Source organism: Mastigoproctus giganteus, chromosome 1, assembly GCF_048544385.1.
Source record: "Mastigoproctus giganteus isolate SK-2022 chromosome 1, ASM4854438v1, whole genome shotgun sequence".
Taxonomy (NCBI): Eukaryota; Metazoa; Arthropoda; class Arachnida; order Uropygi; family Thelyphonidae; genus Mastigoproctus; species Mastigoproctus giganteus.
In genome coordinates this window covers 239,473,984-239,494,492 of record NC_143575.1, presented here as the reverse complement: position 1 = coordinate 239,494,492, position 20,509 = coordinate 239,473,984, and the positions used below count along the sequence as shown (strand labels likewise).

General features: G+C 37.3%; 1 protein-coding gene across 1 annotated transcript in view; it reads left to right on the top strand.

Moving 5' to 3' along the window:
• Nucleotides 1–7,237, top strand: part of LOC150091679 (uncharacterized) — a 157,293-nt gene extending 150,056 nt beyond the window's left edge. The window contains exon 17 of the mRNA XM_090369247.1: nt 5,822–7,237. Coding sequence (XP_090225373.1) covers nt 5,822–6,124 — 303 coding nt within the window. The 3' untranslated portion in view covers nt 6,125–7,237. The remainder of the gene's footprint in view (nt 1–5,821) is intronic.
• Nucleotides 7,238–20,509: the final 13,272 nt, after the last annotated feature.

Below are 20,509 nucleotides of genomic sequence, written 5' to 3'. Positions count from 1 at the left end.
TAATTTCAGGGGGAAATTGTATTATTACTGCATTAACCATATGGTGAAGAAAAACCCTAATCATTTACTGCACTGACCAAAAAAATTAATAATAAATATAAATAATTAAAAAACCCTACCTATTTGGCTTCCTCCTCAAGTAAGGATCAATTCAGCTGACGTTTTAATTTCTGCAAAGCTGTCAGTCTCAACCAGCCATAAAGGCAACTTATTCCAGTAATTAATAACTCGCTGGGCTGATAGAAAACTTCCTATAATCCGGCCAATCCACCAGTTTGAATTTATGTCTCCTAGTTCTGGAATCATTTAAAACAGAAATTCAACCCTTATTCATTTTGTTATCACCCTCTCAAAACCGTATACACCTCAGTCAAATCTCCTGTAAAGTGATTACCAAGCTCTGTACTCCACAAATTCGAAGTCATTCCTCAGACAGATGCCCTTTTGCCGATCTCACAACGCCCGTTGCTCGTCGTTTGACTCTTTCAAGAAGCTCGATGTCTTTTTTCAGGTGCAGTCTCCATATTTGAACACAGAAGTCTATGTTTGGTCGTACAGTTTGCCTTATTTAGCCATAATTATGAGAGCTTCCTTGGACTGAGGGGAGGTTCCCATGGACTGGAGGTATGCAATCATCATCATCATCAGCAGCCATTTTCAATCCACTGCAGAATGAAGGCCTCTCCAGCAACTTTCCAGTTCCCTCTCTTTTGAGCACTGGCCATCCATTTACTACCCACAAACTCATGAATTTCATCTATCCATCTCGCCTTTGTCTTCCAGGTTTTATTCTAGCTCCTCTTGGATACCATTCTGTTATTTTCTTAGTCCATCTGTCATCATGTCTTCGAGCTATGTGTCCTGCCCAAGACCATTTTAGTTCTTTAGTTTTCATAAGAATGTCCTTTACTTGAGTTTGTTGCCTAATCCATGTGTTTCTCTTCTTATCTAACAGTCTGATTCCCAATATGATTCGTTCCATTCTTCGCTGTGTAGTTCTCAGCTTCTCTTCCATTCTTTTGGTGAGTGCCCAAGTTTCACTTCCATAAGTCATGGTGGGGAGTATACATTGATTCATTATTTTACGTTTCAGACAAACTGGGATATTTCTCTTCAGTATGTGACTATATTTCCTGAATGCTGTCCATCCAAAATTTATTCTTCTCTTGACTTCCAGCCATTTATAGCCATTTATCATTATTACAGCTAATAACTTGTCCCAGATAAGCATATGACTCCACCATTTCAATTACTGCTCCTTCAATCATTATTTTCCTTTCTGTGGCATACTTGTTCATCATTACTTTTGTTTTAGCCATATTCATCTTTAACCCAAAATCCTTACTAACTCTGCATAACTGATTAAGATTTTCCTCTAATTCTTTGGGATCGTGGCTTATGACCACAATGTCCTCTGCAAATCGTAAATGGTTTAGGTACTCTCCGTTCACATTGACTCCTTTCTGCGACCAGTCGAGTCTTCTGAAAGCTTCCTCAAGGGCAGCAGTAAACAGCTTCGGAGATATTGTCTCCTTGTCGAACTCCTTTCTCGATTTTAAATTTGCTACTGTCTTTGTCTAGTCTAATAAAGGAGGTAGCACTCTCATATATTTTCTTCAAAATCATAATATATGGGGTATCTATGCCTTGTCTTTCCAGTGCCCGAAACATTGCCTTATGCTGTATGGAGTCAAATGCCTTTTCATAATCCACAAATGCCAGGCATAATGGTGTTTTAAATTCATTTGCTTACTCCATTAGTTGTGATATTACGTGAAGGTGATCCATAGTTGAGAATCCTGTCCTAAAGCCAGCTTCCTCTTTCGGTTGATTCTCATCAAGTATTCTTTCTAATCTGTTAGTAATGACCCTTGTGAACAACTTGTAGATATGGGATAACAAGCTAATTGGTCTATAATTTCCAATTTCTGATTTATCTCCTTTCTTATGCAGCAAAACTATGATTGCATTATTCCACTGCTTAGGCGTCACACCTTTTATAATGCACTTTGTGAAGAGCCTTGCCAGTTTTTGTGTTATGTCTCTTCCTCCCAATTTTAACAACTCTACAGTGACTTCATCTTCCCCCGGGCTTTCTAATTCTTCATTTTCTTCAATGCGTGTTCTACCTCATCAGGAAGAATATCGCATATGTCGTACGTGTTACTAATTTGCGATCCACCTTCCCCACTGCTGGTATCATTCCCTCGCTCCTTGTATAATTCTATATAGTAGTCTTCTGCTATTTGAATTATGCCTTTTCTGCTGTTTATAAGTACACCATCGCTATTCTTCAGTTTCAGTATCATTTGTCTTTCTGTATTACTGCTCACGGCTGCTGATTTAAGTCCTTTGTTTTCCCTTAATGCTTGTTCTACTTTTCTTGTGTTAAATCTTCTTATGTCCTCTCTGAGTCTCTTTCTAATGGCTTTGCATAACTCAGTATACTCAATTTTCTCCCTGTCAGTGTTTTTCTTGCTTTTCATTTGTCGTCTTCGGTTCATCATGACAAGTGTTTCTTGACTAATTTTTTCTTCTTTTGATTTCTTTTTCCCTATAGGTTTCTTGGGCTTTATCACTTTCAAAAAGTTGTAATATTCCTCGTCGATATCTTGGTCCTCAGCAGTCTGCAGAAGCTCAAACTTGTTCTTAAGTTCCAGTACATACTGCTTTTTCTCCTCTTCTGTTATCTCAAAGACCTTTGTATTATTTACTCGAGTCAGTTTTTTCCTTTCCTTTCCTACATCTATATCAAGTGTACATCTTACCATTCTGTGATCACTTCCAACATTTACCTTATTCAGGACGGTGACATCATTCACAATATATGTTCTGTTAGTGAGGTTGAAGTTGATTTCATTAGTAGTTAATCCATTTGGACTCTTCCATGTCCACTTTCTGTTCACCCTTTTCTTTAAAAAAGTGTTCATTACTGACAATCCTTGAGATTCTGCAAATTCCACAAGTCTTTCACCTCTTTCATTTCTTTCACCAATTCCAAAATTTCCTATAGTTCCCCTTTCTGCGCTGTTTTTTTCTTTTTCCAACCTTAGCATTGAAGTCCCCCATAATAATAGTGTAGTGGGTTTTCTGCTCATCTAGAAGACTCTCAATTTCGGTGTACATTTCTTCAACCTCTTCATCATCATGGCTCGATGTTGGTGCATAAATCATTATAATCTTTAGCTTGTACCTCTTAGAAATCTTGAGTATTAGTCTTGACACCCTTGGTGATATACTTTTGAATTCCAAAATGTTGTTTTTAAAATCTTTATGGACCAGAAACCCAACTCTACCTTCACTCCTTTCACTCTTTCCATTGGTGTACAGCAGTTTTTCACTTGATAAACTTATAAGTGATTCATTTCTTCTTCTTGTTTCAGCCAAACCGATGATGTTCCAATTCACATGTTCTAATTCCTTTTCCAGCTCTAATATCGTGGAGGTATGCAAATGTATCACCAATTCACAAAGGGGTTCAAAAGGTGACACAAGTAACTATAGACCTGCTAGTTTAACTTGTTTTCCGGGGAAAATAATGGAGTCACTGGTTAAAGAAGCATTGCAGGATTATATAGACAAGACTGCAGTAATAGTTAAGACACTACATGGGTTGTTAAAGGGAGGTCTTGTCTGGCCAATTTCATTGGATACAGTCTTTTGAGTAATCATTAAAACTTTAAAAATAACACATTTTGGGTCTCTGAAGTAAGTTCAGCAGCATATATATACAATATAATGACAGTGGTCATAAAGCAAAGAAACTGGATGTAAAAAAATAAGTTTGATATCATATACTTCGATTTAAGGAAAACTTTTGATACTGTTGCATATGGAAGACTGCTCTGTACAAATTGGAGCAGAATGGTATTAAGGATAAGTTGCTACAATGGATAAAGGGATGGTTGAGTGGCAGATAACAAAGAATGGTAATCAATGGACACTGCTTTTGGTGGACGAATGTTATTAGTGGAGTTTCCCAGGATTCGGTGCTGGGCCCACTGTTGTTTTGTGTGTTTATCAATGATATTGATGAAGGTATATCAGGCATAAGGTCCAAGTTTACAGATGACACAAGAGTTGGCAGTGTTGTTAACGACAGTAAAGACTGTATGCTACTACAACTGGATCTAGATAAGTTGAGCAAATGGGCTGGAAGTGGCAACTGAAGTTTAACATTGCCAAATGCAAAGTACTGCATATGGGTAGCAATAACCCAAGAGAAATGTACCAACTGTGTGGTACTACACTAAGGGAAGTGGAAAGTGAAAAAGACCTAGGGATAATTGTGCAGTCAGATATGAAGTTCGCTGAGCAGGGCAGACGAGCTGCCAAGGCAGGTCATGGACTCTTCTCAATGATATATAGGAATTTTGCTAGCAGGAACAGGGAGGTGATTATCCCGTTGTACAAGGCAATGGTCAGGCTCCGCCTTGAGTACTACATCATTCCTAAAATGAGTCTGGATGACTCATTTTAGGAATGATGTAGAGTGGCTAGAACGAGTACAAAAAAGGGCAATAAGTTTGGTGAGGGGAACAAAGGGGTGCTCTTACCAAGAAAGGCTTAAGTTCTGCAAATTGCAGCGCCCAGAGAGTAGGCACTTGCGAGGTGATCTGGTTGAGGTGTATAAGGCCTTGAATGGGTTGAGCAAGTTGAATGCTGAATGGAATTCTTCCTCTTGCTCAGATTAAGAACCTGAGGGGGTATAAGTTAAAATTGAGGGAAGGCAGTTGTAGAACATATGTGCGGAAATTTTCATTTAGCCAGCGGGTAGTTGATTGATGGAACAGACTTCCATCTTTTGTTATGGAAGTTGATAGCCTAAATAAATTTAAGGCTCAGCTGGACAGGCATTTGGAACGAATGGAGGGATGAAATGGGATTTTTTTTTTTTTTTTTTGCTGATGCTGCATAAGCTTGCTTACTTGCATCGAATGCTTGTGCTAACGCTAATGCTAATAGTGAGATTATGACCTCCGTATCTCTACAATCGGATGAACGACAAATTATTGATAGGACACAGTGGGTCTTCTTTGCTGCCTGGCTACACTGATCGAAGAACTTCGTGTCCGAGCGTATCGTAACTCCCAAATTTCTTTTTGATTCTGCTGTTTTCAGTTCATTCCCACCAAGTATGTAAGTTATTTAGGGGTTGCTGTCTCTCAAGTTCCTTGCTTTTTCAGCATTAAAACAACTATTCCTAAGCTCGGCTTGGCGCTGATCATTAACTACTCTACAGATCTTGACATCATCTGCAACTTTTGACGTCAAAAAAGGTGGTCCCAGTATTGATCCTTGGTAATCTCTCTTCGCACGTTAGCCCAGTCTTTTGAGTAATCATTAATCACAACCGTCTGTCTCCTCCTTCTCCTGCTCTGCATCACCCTTTGGTCCATCTAAGGATTTTTCTTGTAACTCCGAGCTTATACAGTAACCACTCGCGCGGAATTGAGTCATTTTCCTCACGAATAACGCAACGTGAACTGGCACGTTGTCAGCGAGGTTGTTTCTGGCAGAAATAAGGATCTATCAAAAGGAATATCCTCTCTACTCATCCGTATAAAGAAACAAAAAGACAGAAGGAGGTCTAATTGACTTCTTCCTATTCTCAAGAATTAAAACTTCAAAAACTTTAAAAATAACACATTTTGGGTCTCTGAAGTAAGTTCAGCAGCATATATACAATATAATGGCAGAAATAATGATATTAATTATTTTATTTACTTTTATAAGGCGTTTTATATGATTTAGTGAATTTTATCCATTAACCTGCAAAAGACTTTTGCACCTAATTCAATTTCTTTTTTTCGAATTTCAGATTCAGTTGGCGATACTCTTTCTTTATTACGGCCAGTTGTTCTTTCTACGAAACTGTGGATACCCCCAGTTCCTCAGCTTCTTGAATTTCGTATTCAGTGGACTTTTCTGGTTGATGTTTTTGGACTTCTACGTACGATGCTACACCAATTATGGAAAGCCAAAGAGTTCGTCTGCAATTAAGACTAAAGAGGAACCTAAGGTGGACAATAACGTCGATATGACCCAGAATTCTCCAATAAATGGACACATTACGTGTTTCCCAGCTGTCTACAAGAGACACCAATCCCCTCCGAGCACTTAGAAGACTTTGAGGATTGACGTCGTTATAACCTCTTCAAGCAAGTCCATTGCTATCAGGAGACGCGAAGAGTGTCCTTACTCAATCAATGCAATACCAAAAAAAAAAATTTGTAATTACTCATTTCGATAATTACTTCTCAGGTAATGACGTCTCAAAAAAACCATTGATGATCCTACGACAACATTACTTGCTTCGCACAGAACACAAGCTTCCTTTTTAAGGAATCAACGAAAACTCCAAGCCAAAATTATACTTCTATCTGTACTGTTATTCAAAGAAGCACGTGATTATTTCAGCACCTCTAGATAGCAGGATATTATGCCATACCAGTGATGTTAGCTTTATTTAGATCAATATTTCTTACATCTACGAGCCAAGGTTTTATGTAGGGCATAGGATAAAAACTAGATCAATGTTTAGAACAATCACTCAAGAATTATTTCACATCGATCAACTTCAATTCTAAAAATATACCGAATTTTCAGAATTAATGCATTCAAACGAGAGTCAACTTAGGTAAGATAGGGTAGATGGATACAAACCAGTATTTGTTCAGAAGCAAATCCTTTTATGGTACAGAAAAGCCTTTTTTTTTAAAGAACTAAATGCTTCCATGGTCTTTACTCTTACTTATGTCTGAGATTCGATATTTTAAACCAGATTTTTTGTTTTAAATAGTCTCCTCTTATTTCTGTTGCTCACTGTTACCCTATCCTAGTGCATATCATTGTACCCACCGATAGAAAAACGATCTTTGGGATTTGTTTTCTTTAATTTAAGTGGTGCGTTGTTTTTGATTTGCACAGAACTCCATTCCAATCCAGTAATTTGGATTCTTCATTCATTTCTTCTCTAGCATCTACACATCTATCACTTTCTGTGGAATGTATCACGACTTCCTAATTACATTCCTTTATCTCCCACGTGCTGTAAATATATCACATATTATTAACTGTGCTTTAAACACGAGATATTCCCAAATATCTCAGCTGCCATTCCTTGCTGCCTTCTGATCATTGCCTCCTTAATACACCTTAATCAAGATGCTTGCATAGTTTGGAACACTGGTTTTGAAATGAAGGTTTTTTTGCTTCTGATAAATTACCTTGGCACTGGAACGAATTTTAAAAAAAAAATTTATTAATTCATTGGATAAAGTTATTGTCAGTTTTCCCGTTTTTCCCATTCGATTTGAAACATTGAAATCATAATTAAATGTAAATATTCGAGTATGTTGTTAATTTATGCTGCTTTTGTTATCCATTGGAGTTTTTGGATTCTTTCCTGATGACCTATCCTTGAACATAAACCTCCCGATTCTTGTTTTAATTCATCTCCGAGGTGCTAAGGTTTGACTAGATTGAACAACTTGGATTTCTTTTTAAGATGCTACAAAGGACTAAGGTTACCAACCTCAACCGTCCGTTTAAACAAGTATCCAATAATTCTCAGAAGTCTTCGGTGACGTATTTGTAATTGATATAACTGTCTTTCATTGTCTGGTCTGATAACTGGCTTCTTTGCTTATTAACGATTTAATTGTGTACGTCTTATCATCCGATAACTTTTGCATTTTCTTCTTTACATCCTTTGCACTGCCCCACATCTGATGTTTAAACTCATTGATCAGCAATAATTAGTTTCTATTTACACTCAGAACCATGATCTTCATTTCAACTACTCAACCTACAAATTTCTTATTAAAATATCGATTTAGATGTGGCATATATGATGAGGTACATCGTAATATTGTATTATCCAAAAAGAGGTTAGATACGTTCCATGATAAGTGGTAGAAATTACACTTTATCTAAACATGAATTCCAGCTATAATCCTAGAAGATGTAGATGAATTTCTAAGTCTTTCTATGGCTTTGTCTTAGATGCTTATGTGATAAATGTCTAGTATTACACAGTTTTGTAGTTTGTCATCCTTGGAGTATGTTTTACTCCTATGGGACCAGTTATGGAAAGAGAGAACGAATTATGGTCCGTTATCTCTTTTCCATGTTTAGGGCATTCTAGTCTTAGGCTTTTGCTAGTCAATAGGCAACCCGCACTGATATATTCAATGTACTTTCCAAGTCATAAGTCACGTTCAATATTTTGACAAACTTTGTATAAAACATTATTTGTTATTTCATCTTATGGTTGGGAAGGATTATTCTCTTCCATGATCCAAATACACAGTTTTTGTTATATTTTTGTATATTTCTGAGAAAAAGTAATTTGCACACCATGACCCTTTACTCCACGTAAAGGACAGAATAAACTACTTAATATTCTTTAATTCTACTGTACTTGCAAGTAAGAACTTGAATGAGACCAACTTAGTTGTAAGAATCGAATGGAAAAGATTCTGTCTTTCAACAACTTACCAAAAGTATTAAGACATACAATAAACATGCGATCGAACATTAAAAGTAGAAGGCAAATGGATAAAAAACTAAAGAAAAAATCTACTACATTTCTGGTTATTATAATTATATATTTTCATTATCAAAACCAACGTTAGTTCGGTGGCTTAATAGTTTTCAAATTTGGTAGTTTGTAATTGATTTGATTGTTGATCGCTCGGAAGATATTAGATGATGAAGAACCAGTGTACTCAGTACACGGCTCTTTGGACGAATTTGGATTACTGGCTACAGTTTCTACAATACTTTTGGTGTGGAAGTGTAGAGAGATCAGAACCAACCTTCGGACGTTGAGCTCAAGTTGGAAGTCAGCAACGATTAGTATGACAGATGAGAGTAATTTTAATTTCTGTATTGTTTTTCAATATTATACGCCTACATTTTTTTCCCTTAAAGGAAAAAATGTTAAATTGATTTCTGGTGGACTTTAGTGGAAGGAACAGATGTATTTGAGTACGAAGTAGTGTGGTATTTGTATTGAATGTATCATGGTAGAACTATTAAAATTTCTTGCTGAAACTGGTCATGTCTTATAGATAGTTAACACACATACACACAATGGTGCCTCTTTGTACAATACTGTATATTTCCTTAATAATAAAGGAAATAATTAGTGTACAACCAGGTAGACCATGTATCTGGTTGTGCATTGATTATTTCCTGCAAAATCTCTTTGATTTGGCGCTCCACAAAATTGCCTCATTCGCTTTCGGAGCACTGATCTTTGGAGATTTCTCAATTAAGTAATGAAATCCTCTCGAATTTATCTCATCCATTTCTTTCACAAACTCTCCATTAGGCTAAGGTTAATGTGGAGAGGTTGGAGGAAAATCTTCATTGGATTGACCAATGGGATATAATGAGCACTACCCGTTCCTGGCTCATATGTGTTTCTTTGAGGATAGTCACTTCTGATGTAATGGTCTGGAGTAGAATGGCTGTCCAATGGAATATGAACCTTCCTTGCAAGCCCTGTAAAACACCAGTGGCTTTAAGGTCACAGAAGATGGTACATTTGTGAGTGCTGTATCGAAATGCTTCAAATTCATGTTACAGTATGTAACACGAGTTCGAAGCAATCCAGAGAAGAATCTCTAGTAGAATAACAGTCCATAGGAGAATTCAGGAATCCTATTATGGATGAACAGAGTGAGCAATGTGGATGGATGGCTTTAAGTTACCACTGTGCAAGAGAACAGCTTTCAAAATTCGCCATGAGAAGGAGATGAATATAATTATTTCCTTGAATTCCTACCATTTAGAATTTGCTGATGGTAACATCATCGATTGTTTCCACTGTATAGAATATAAAAACGGTCTGAGACCACTGTAGTCGCCTTTACGAAAGCAAAACCTCTTGATGAAAGCTACATCTTTAAATAAATCCCACATCAATACACTGTGATCACTGCCACCCCGTGGATCTTTTATCTGCAGATTCTTAATGCATGAATGATCACTGCAGATAATCAGATAATGTGTATTATTCCCTCTTGTTGCCTTTCTAACATACAATATCATGGCAACAGCACAGAACACATGGTACTGCAAAAAAAAAATTGGTTTCTTTTTCAGCAGTGAAACACTGGTGTCCTTCTTAACCAAGTGTTTCTGCTTTAGTCTTCAGGCGAGAAGTTCGTCTTTATCTTTCGAGAGGGCTACGTCTCTAATGAGGTCATTCAACTCAACTTGGGTAAAGAGCTCCGGTTCCAATGTCTCGAGTGTGGACTCAGTACTGGTCATAGTTCTCAGGTCTCCTCCAATCGTACCTTCATTGCAATCAATTTTGTCCTCTAAAGAATCCCGTCCATGCCGTGAAGCTACCAGAATTGGCACACTGTCATCGTGATGGATTACTCTCATCGCCTAATCCTGGATCGGATAAACAATCTGGTGTTTTTTCTTCGCTAAGAATCCGATTGCATTTACAGTACCAAAGAAAGAAGTTGGTTGATGTACGCGTTAACAAATAGTAATAATTCACGATTTATAACAAAATAAGTCAACCCATCGACACGAAAATTTGTTACAATTATTCTAAAATATTCTAAGTAAGCATTGGATTTTGAAATGAATGAGAACTCCTGTTCCAAGTACGTAGTAATAATTCTGTAGGTAAAACTGGGAAGGGAACATTATGAAATATGAATTGAACTTTAACCAACCAATGGGCCAAAAGAATATACTGTATGTTAAAATCTTTGGTTATCAGTTCGCATTTTTCTTGTCTATTAATGCGAAAACATTCTTTCATTTATGCCGATTTTTGTGGATGGGAAGGTAGGAATGAGGCTTGCGAAATCGTAAGTGGACTCGAAGTTTTCTCAAGAACAACAAAACATAGATTGAAAACGTCAAATGAGTGGCATAATCAGTCCCATTATAAAAGCTAGATGTGCTAGAGTTTCGGTGTCACCAGAGCTCTGATAACGTCAGAAGAAATTAAGATTCCCTTCAAACATCACGACCCACATGAACACCGTTTGCAATGACCACTCAGCTTCTGACAACCAAATTATCAAAGTCCATCAGCTATACATAAATGCGTATTAATGGCATTACACACCTTTTAGTTGGTCATTAGCTCACCGTTTTGTTTGCCTGCTGTAGTTTACCCACTTTTTTACAGTACCTTCAGATTCCTATGTCGGGGGGGGGTAACAGACATGTTATTGGACGTCGACTGCTGCGACAGCTTAACGTGCCATTTGTTTACGTCCATATACGTCACAGTTATGAATGCAGATCTTCATGTAAATCTCTGCGGTCTTTCTTGGTAGGGAAATTTCAGTGAGATACATATGATTCCAAAAGCCTGGTAAATTCAAATGGTTTTAATGGTGAAAACAGAACGAACTTTTTCGTTACCACGAGTTGCCTTGATATTGCATCGCTTTTGGACCAATGACATCATAGTTAATGTTCCTGGAAGTAATCTGGCTAAATCAGATTAACTAATTGATGATGAGACCAAAAATATGTATACATTATACGAGTATAAGAATATGGTTTTTTATTAATGAATAAAAGTTTATTCTATTTTAAATAATATTATTATATTAAATTTCATAATATATGTATGTAATCTGTATAAAAAATCAAAGCTAATAAAATTTGGCATGTAATAGTACTTTTTTCTTCATAATTATGAAGAGTATGGTAATTAGACGAAAGTACCTTAAGTTTATAAATGCAAATAAAATAAGAATTAAAATTTATTAACTTTTATTGTTTTTAGACTATAAATATTAATAATAATAATAAATTGGAAATACACCACTGAACTGGCTGCATAATGCAAACATCATGTTTTTGTTATATCGCGTCAGAAAGTAGTCCCTACAAAAATTAGATAAGTGAAAGTTTTTTTTTTTTTTTTTGAGCCGTTAAATGGAATTCTCTGTGTTATCTTCCTCATTACTTTAAATTCAAAATTATTTTATTGATGCTCTTTTTTTTAAGACGTCAGCAAAACTGCTTGAGCAGTGCCAAGCCACACTATTGTGATGACGTCACACACAAATATGAGTTGCGTGAATCACTATTGAAGGACAAACGGCTGGTTTCACCTTTCAAAATCTATTTAGGGAACTTTTAAAAAAACAAAGGTATCCGTTTCTATATCCAGCATAAGAGGGGTGTGAACAACTTTTTAATTTTTTTTTTTCTTTTCATTTGTTATTGCAATCTCAACCTGTTTAGCAATGGACCGAATCACAGAGTTTTCTAAATGCGCTAGCTTAGTCATTAGAAATTAAAAAATAATAATAATAAATAAAGACTGGAATAGAAATTGGGTGGGATGAAATAAAGGACAGTTAATCGAATGAAACTGTTGTAATTAGGCCAAGAAAATTAAAAAAATTCCACCTTTTGTAGGAATATATGATTAAGCACTTTTAAGTTTATACCTGAGTGACTTCATTCGGCTGTAAATCGATTATTAGTTTATGTACGTGATAATTTTGAGTTATTTGAAACAATTAATAGCCAGTTGCGGTTCCTTGGCTTGTTGTAACACTTGTTACAACAAATTGTGTTATCTTTAACAGCAGCAGCCTAAGACAGCATTAGCGGTGGCGCCATCTGGTGAAGTAATACGATAATACATTAGTGATTGGCTTTTTTCTTGACTGAATGAAGTTATAGCTTAATATTCAGCTGAAAATTGTCTTTAAAATATGGTATTGCATAAAAATGTGCTAAAATTCTATAGAAAATAAAAGTATAGTCTTCATAAAAAATATGCGATTTTTATGAAGGCTATGCGCTTTTATTTCTATGTTTTATTATAGAACGTTCTTCCCTCCTTCCTTTGAGTTTTCTTTCATGAAAAAGTTTTAACGTTTTTATAATTATAGTTATCGTTAAAAACATATTATAGTTTTGTTTATATAATTATAAATAACAAGTATTATCAGTATGAAGTTAAAGGACTCTTGACTAATTTTTATACGAATTACAAGCATATAACAGAATTTTCCAAACTTCTTTCTCACATTGAGCACGAGATGGCAGCACAGCGTCATTTGAAAACATGCAAGCGCGTATTTATGGATTCCTTTTACTGGAACACGCCATTGTTTTTATAAAAATAATTAAAATATAATTATGTTATAATATTCATTAACTCCCATTCGACGTCTATGATTAAACGGAAAGTAATCTTGGAAGATACTAGGCTTTTCATACCAATTAAGAAATCACCAGGTGATACAGAAGCCTATGGTAGATATAAATTAGTCGGTAATGAACTAACAAAGGAGATTAGGCAAGCTAAGGCAGATTACGAGAAATACTTGGCAGGGGATGCAAAGAAAAAAAACAAAGACTTCTTTACTTATATAAACTGTAGAAGAAAGGGGATGAATCCGATTGGTCCACTTGATATCGATTGTTCGACTGTTGAGGATCTTGATCAGATAGATCAAATTGAATGACTATTTTGTATCTACATTCACACGCGAGTAATTCTTTATGGGAGGGGATGTGAGAAGATCATCAAACTCCAACGGGGGAGCTAAATGACTTTGCGATAACTGAAAGGAAAGTGGAGGAGAAATTGTTGAAGCTGAACATGAAAAAGGCTCTTGGGTTGAATGGGATCTAGCTAATCATATTAAGGGAGGCTGCAATGGAGGTAAGCAAACCCTTAGCCACAAATATGACAGCATCCTAAGAATCAGGTGAAGTCCCTATGGACTGGAAATGTACGAATGTATCTCCATTTCACAAAGGATGACCAAAACGTAACACGAGTAATTAGAGACCTGTTAGCTTACAGGGGAAAAGAATGGAATCATTGGTTAAAGAATTAATACAGGACAATTTGGACAGGCATGCAACTATACTCCAATCATATCATGGATTTGTCAAGAGGCGGTCTTTTCTAACCAATCTGAAATGTTACTATGATGCAGTGACCAAGAAACTGGATGCAAAATATTATTTTGACATCAAATACTTAGCTTTCAAGAAGGTTTTTGATACTGTTGCACATAAAAGACTGCTGTATAAACTGGAGCATTATGTCATTAAGGGCAAGTTTCTGTTATCAATAAAGGGATGGTTAAGCGGAAGAAGACAGAGTGGTTATCAATGGACGCTGCTCTTCGTGAACCAATGTTATCAGTGGAGTTCCCCAGAGTTTAGTGCTGGGCCCATCGTTGTTTTTAATGTTTATCAATGATATTGATGAAGGTATATCAGATTTAATGTCAAAGTTTTCAGATGATACAAAGTTGGCGAGGTGGTTAAAGACAGTCATCAGGGCGAGCTACTGCAACAAGAATCTAGGAAAATTAGGTTGATGAGTTGAGAAATGGCAGTTTAAGTTTAACGTTGACAATGAAAGGTATTGCACATCGGTAGCAGTAATCTTATGGTAACTTTTCAACTGTGTGGAAAACGAAAAAGACCTGGAGGTAATCAAAGTTACTACAAATATCTTATATATTTTACTCGTGTAAAATTATCTATAGAAAAAAATAAAGTAGCATTATAAAGAAATTAATTATATTAATCGTATATATTGATGAAATTAGTTGTTGAGGCTGTCATAGACATTTTCGTAGGCAGTACAAGCTGGGCTTGCTACATTGAATTCTAAAACGCAGATGGAAATGATGTTCAAGTGACACTCCAGTCAAGTGGACCGAATTTTGGCGAAGTCCGATCATTCTGCAACAACCAAATACTCTGCTTGCACCTTCACGATGGTGTGACTGTTACTAAACTTGGGTATAGCCTATATGTGCAAGAGTAATGAAATAGGGCACCTAGTATACTGGAGGTAACCACCCAGATGGGAAATAACATAAGCAGGGGTCGAGGTGTGGCGTCCACGCCTCACAGAGGAATGCCGCCACTCTGTTACCAGACAATACTAGGCGATAGATGCCTCATCAACCGGTGAATGTTGTTGTTGTTGTTGTTGTTGTTTTAGTTTAGACGCATCAGCAACTAAGGCCATATTACTCTGTGTGTACTGTCTGTAAATTACGTGTGTTCTGAGGTCAATTTTCCGTTTACCGGACGAAAAACTCGAGTTTCTCGGAGAAAAAACCATGCTATCCTCGCCTGAGACCGACTAACTCAGCTACGTTGTGAAAAAGGCCTATAAAAATTCCTCACGTCATCGACCCGATTCGAACTCAGTCTTTTCCACCCGGTGTGAGGTGGACGACAATTTTACCAACTGTGCTACGCACGAGGGCTACCGGTGTAATAACACCACTTTTCTTATTGAAGGATCAAAGTGGTGGAACCTATGTTTAGTCTCCAGAGAAAATCTCCAGCAGCCGTCCATCTCTTCCACCATGTAGTAGGACTGATGTATTTTGACGCTAGGACAGACATCATGGACAAGATGTCTGTCATAATCCAATCTTCCTTAATTTCCAGGATACAGCTTTAAATGGTGTTCGCAGGCCGGCTGCTAAATAGTCCATTGGACAGAACCTATTCCTAACTCTCTAGGAGGTATCGGGATCAGTTAGTGTATCATCTCGTTCCCAGATAGTGACTGGAGGAAGCGCGAGTAATGTATATGCAGGGGGAAGGGGCATTGTCAAGGCCACATTATGTCACGGAGCTGGGTATTTCTTATCGTGTGTACGCTTTATCCAAAAATTTTATTAATTCATACAACATTACAGTACTACTGAATACGTCATGAATAGTCAAACTAATAGAACAAACAACTCTACAAAAATCTAAATCTTCCTTGTTCATTTCACAAATATAAGTGGTCTCAGTTATAATCTCAATGATGTCCAATTCCAGTTAAAAGGTAAGGTAAGCGCAGCCATTATCAATCCACTACAGGATGGAAGCCTCCTCAACAATTCATTTGAAAGAAATGGACCATAATCTGCCGCGCTGGTCCAATGCGGGTTGGCAGATCTACTGTATTTAGCAGTCAGAGGCTTGAACCCCAGCCTACTCAAAGAGCGTGTGCTACTGCACTCCCGCTCTTTACCACTCGGCTACGGAGACCTCCACTTACATTCCACTTACACTCTGTCAAGCTACACTTAATTTTCTTGACAGAGTCCAAATTATCGGTTGATTCAACCACTGCTCACCCGAGTTCTCCTCATTATTCGCTGTACGATTCCTTTCGTTTCAAAGGTTATATTTTGCATATGCCCGCTCTAGTATTCCCTGTCAGAGATTTAATAATTTAGAATTTCCTCTTTTCGATCTTCTCTGGCTTAAAATCTCTCTACCACATTCTGTCGAATTCATGTTTTGCCTCTATCGTTCTCCCAACTCGACCTATCACTTGGAATTCTTTGACGTTCTTTCTTCGAAACTTGACTTTCTCCAGGTGAACTTATGAGAGAATCTTTGAATTCAGGCGAACTCCATGCAGACTGTAGATGTGCATATGTATTTCCAATTCGCAAGGAGGGGTGGATCAAAGAGCGACACTGGTAATTAGAAATCTTTAAGCTTAACTTCTGTTTCAGGGAAAACAGTGGAGTCACAGGTTTAAGAAGCAATGCAGGACCATCAACAGAAAATTACAGTTTTATTGCAGTCACAGCATCAGTTTGTTAAGGGGCGATCTTGTGATTAGCAATATGATGCGAAATAGCAAAGGAACTGGATGAAAAAAATAATTTTGATATCATATACTTGGATTTCAGGAAAGCTTTTGATACTGTTGCACATGGAAGACTACTGTACAAATTGGAGTATTATGATATTAAGAGCAAATTGCTACAATGGATAAAGGGATGGCTGAGTGGGAGACGGCAGAGAGTGGTAATAAATGGACACTGCTCTTCGTGGACTAATGTTATTAGTGGAGTTCCACCAGTGTTCGGTGCTGGGTCCATTGATGAAGGCATACAGACTTGACAACTCTGCCAATCATCTCCATGTTTGGAGATGATTGGCAGAGTTGTTAATAACAGTAATGATTGTTTGCTACTGCAATAGGATGTAGAAAATTTGGACAGATGAGCCGAGAAATGGCAATTGAAGTTTTAACCTTGACAAATAAAAATTACTGTATATGGCTTACAGTAACTCCATAATAGCCTAACGATTGTGTAGTATTATACTCAGGATATTTTAAAATGAAAAGGACCTGAAGATAATTGTTCAGTCAGATAAGAAGTTTTCTGAGCGTTGCAGACAGGCCCAGGCGCGTTCATTTGATTTTGTTAATGATATACAGAAATTTTGCTGGCAGGTAAGACATTAGGAGGAGATTATCCCATTGTATAAGGCAATGATCAGGTCACATACTGCATACAAGTTTGGAAGCCTCATTTTAGGAAAAATACAGTATAGAGCTGTTGGAAGAAGTACAGAAAAGGACAATGAGATTGGGAGGGGCGCTCTACGACGAAAGACTTCAGTTCTGCAAATTACAGCGTCTGGAGACTAGACACCTGCGAGGTGATCTGATTGAGGTGTTTAAGGCTTTGGATGGATTGCGCAAATGTAATGCTGATGGGATTCTTCTTCTTGCTCAGACTACGCACATCGGGGGGGGGGGGGTGGAATAAATTCAAATTGAGGAAGGATGGTTGCAGAACAGATGTGTGAAAGTTTGTTTTAAGCCAACGATAGCTGATTGCTGGAAGAAACTTCCATCTGTTGTGGACGCGGATAGATTAAATAAATTCAAGCAAAACTAGACAAACTGTTGGAGGGAATAGATCAAATGGGAAGATTTTTTCGGCCGATGCTGTTTAAGCTTGCTTTCTTGATCATTTTCAATTCTAATGCTAACTTTCTTAGCAGTGAGGTAATTTTGGTAATTTTCCTTGTTGATTTTAACGTTCGCAACTCCAGCAGGCTTCCGTTTTCTTGTCGCATGCAGTAGCTGGTGCGTGTGACAAGAATGCTGAGTCTTTTGCAATTACTAATGACCTTGCATAGATTGTTCATTTAACTCTCTAAATACCAGAGAATCCTAACCATGCAATCAACAGGATTGATTTTTTTTTCATAAACAATCGTTCTAAGTATACGGATCAGGCGAGTGGTCCTTTAAGTACCTCAGATCCGATCACAACTTAGTGATGGTCTGTTCTCCAACGGAGCCTTTCGCTCGTGGCCATTCTTTTTTGGGACTACAAGAATGCAAATTGAGATAAGCTTCAAGATTTATTTTCTTCTTTTCCCTAGTCGGATTACTGTTGTCTTCTGATGTCAACATTTGCTCAGATCGTATATGTGAAATTATTCTGGTAGGGATAAAATTTTTTATTGCACATTCCATCTCTTAAAATCTCGTGCTTTATTTAAACATTAATTTTCCAATTAATGTACTACTGCCGCCCAAGATAAGAACGTTGTATACCGAAATCGGCTTGCATCATCCAAATCTCCAGTTCATTATTTTCCTACACCAAAGTTCCCAACAATTGCAAAGCAGTTATTAATCTGTCCAAACTAAATTTTGAACAGGCTAAGAGAAGAAAAGTTGCTTGTTATCCAAAATGAACAACAAGCAACGTTTCAAGAGACGATAATGCTCGACTACTAATATCAACTTCTAGATAGTAAAATTTACTATCTAGAAGTAGATATTAGTAGTCGAGCATTATGGTCTCTTGCCAAAGCTATTGGACGCATCTTTTACCCATCACTATTCACACTATTGTCAAAATCGGATGGTACTATTGCCAACTGAGGTAAAGATAAAGCTGACCATCTAGCATCCTACTTTTCTTTTAATGCGTGTATTGAAGATCTTGGTAAACCACCTCTGGCATTCACAGTACAACCAGTTCAATGCCTACTGTAGTCTTCCGTCAAGATGACGTCAGAAGAATTTTGAAGTCTTAATGTCAAGAAAGCGCCAGGTGCTGATTGTATTTTTCCACTTGTTCTCAAAACCATTGCTTCTGAGCTTATTCCTCCTCTTCAGTATCATCTTTTTACACTTTTTTATTCCATCGGAGTTTTACCTTCTGAATGGAAATTTGCTCATATCCAGCCATTTCCTAAAAGGGTGCCAAATCCTTCCCATCTCCAATGATAGTCCCATTGCACTTGCTTCTACTCTTTCTGAAGTAATAGAGAAATCTATTAAGCGCTAACTCTTACTGTCTAGAGACCTTCCATCTGCTCAATGATAGCCAATATGCCGTCAGTGTCACTCTACTGGTGACATTCTGGCTTATGTTACAGATCTATGAAGAAATTCAAAGGAAAAATTTGCGAAACTCAAGCAGTTTCTCTTGACATTTCCAAGGCTTTCCAACTGTTTATTGTAATCAGGTGTCTGGTTTTCTTTGACCACCCATTACGGGTGATGGTAAGTGGTTCTCTGTTTTTTAACGTCGCTCCTGTTCCCCACGGTTCAGTTCTTCCTCCCTTTCTTTTCCTCTTGTATATCACTGACCTTCTTCCATTGACCAGAAATCCAATACATAGATTTACTGACGAAAGCACCTTGGATGACACTCTTATTTCTAGAAGGTCATATATTTCTATTAAGGATTATACTGACTTCTAATCTCTCTTGGAACAAGCACATTACAAATATTTCTTCCTCTGCATTACTTTTTTTCCAAACAACTGTTCACTCTGTACAAATCGCAAATCCATCTTACTATTCAATACTGTTTCCACATCTGTGGTGGTGGTGGTGGTGGTGGTGCTCCCATAACATCTATCAGGCTTCTAGACTCCATTATCACAGACGTTCTGTTTCTGCTGCATGCCTTTCCTACGGATACTTGCATGGGCACTGATCTTCTGAATTGTCTTCTATAATTCCCCTTCTCTTTTCAAAACAGTCTGAACACGTGCAGCAACCATTCAGCATCCTTTTACCGTCCAACTTCGAACTCACAGAATCAACATTTCTTCTTCCTCAATCATTCCTTCAACCTCCGTTTTCTGAAACAACCTTCCTTCGTACGTATTTCCTGAAAATTGCAATCTGCAGAAGTTTAAGTGTAATGTCAACAAGTATTCTCTTTTATCTTCTGAACCTTCATCCCACGCCTGCACTTATAGGTTTTAATACCTTGAGTCGCTGGGAGTTTCCTTTAAAAAAATAATTACTGTTCATAACGATTCGTCCACCATTATGACTGATAAAAAATTAAGCGGATGGTAGAGTGTTTTCAGAAATTGGGAACGAATTTCACGCAACCAGAGTTTATCGTTACTTTTGAAAAGATTTATCGTATTGGTAATACGATGAATCCCCTCAAAGGCCATCAAAGGCACGTTGATTTTTGGTGTTAATGGACTTAGGCTCTTTGAGCATCACTCTTTGAAGATGCTAATTACAGAAACATCCGAAACAGAAAGAAGATAGTCACAGCTCGGAAAATGAACGATGGAGAGTAAGATGAAAGGGGAGATAATGAAGCAGTGGGAAAGACAAAGGGAATATTTTACTGGTAGCTTCCTCTGCTCTATGCAATCGTATGATTTGTGTGTGAAGACGGTAATCAGATTATCATCTGCATTTGCATTCTTCGCAAAC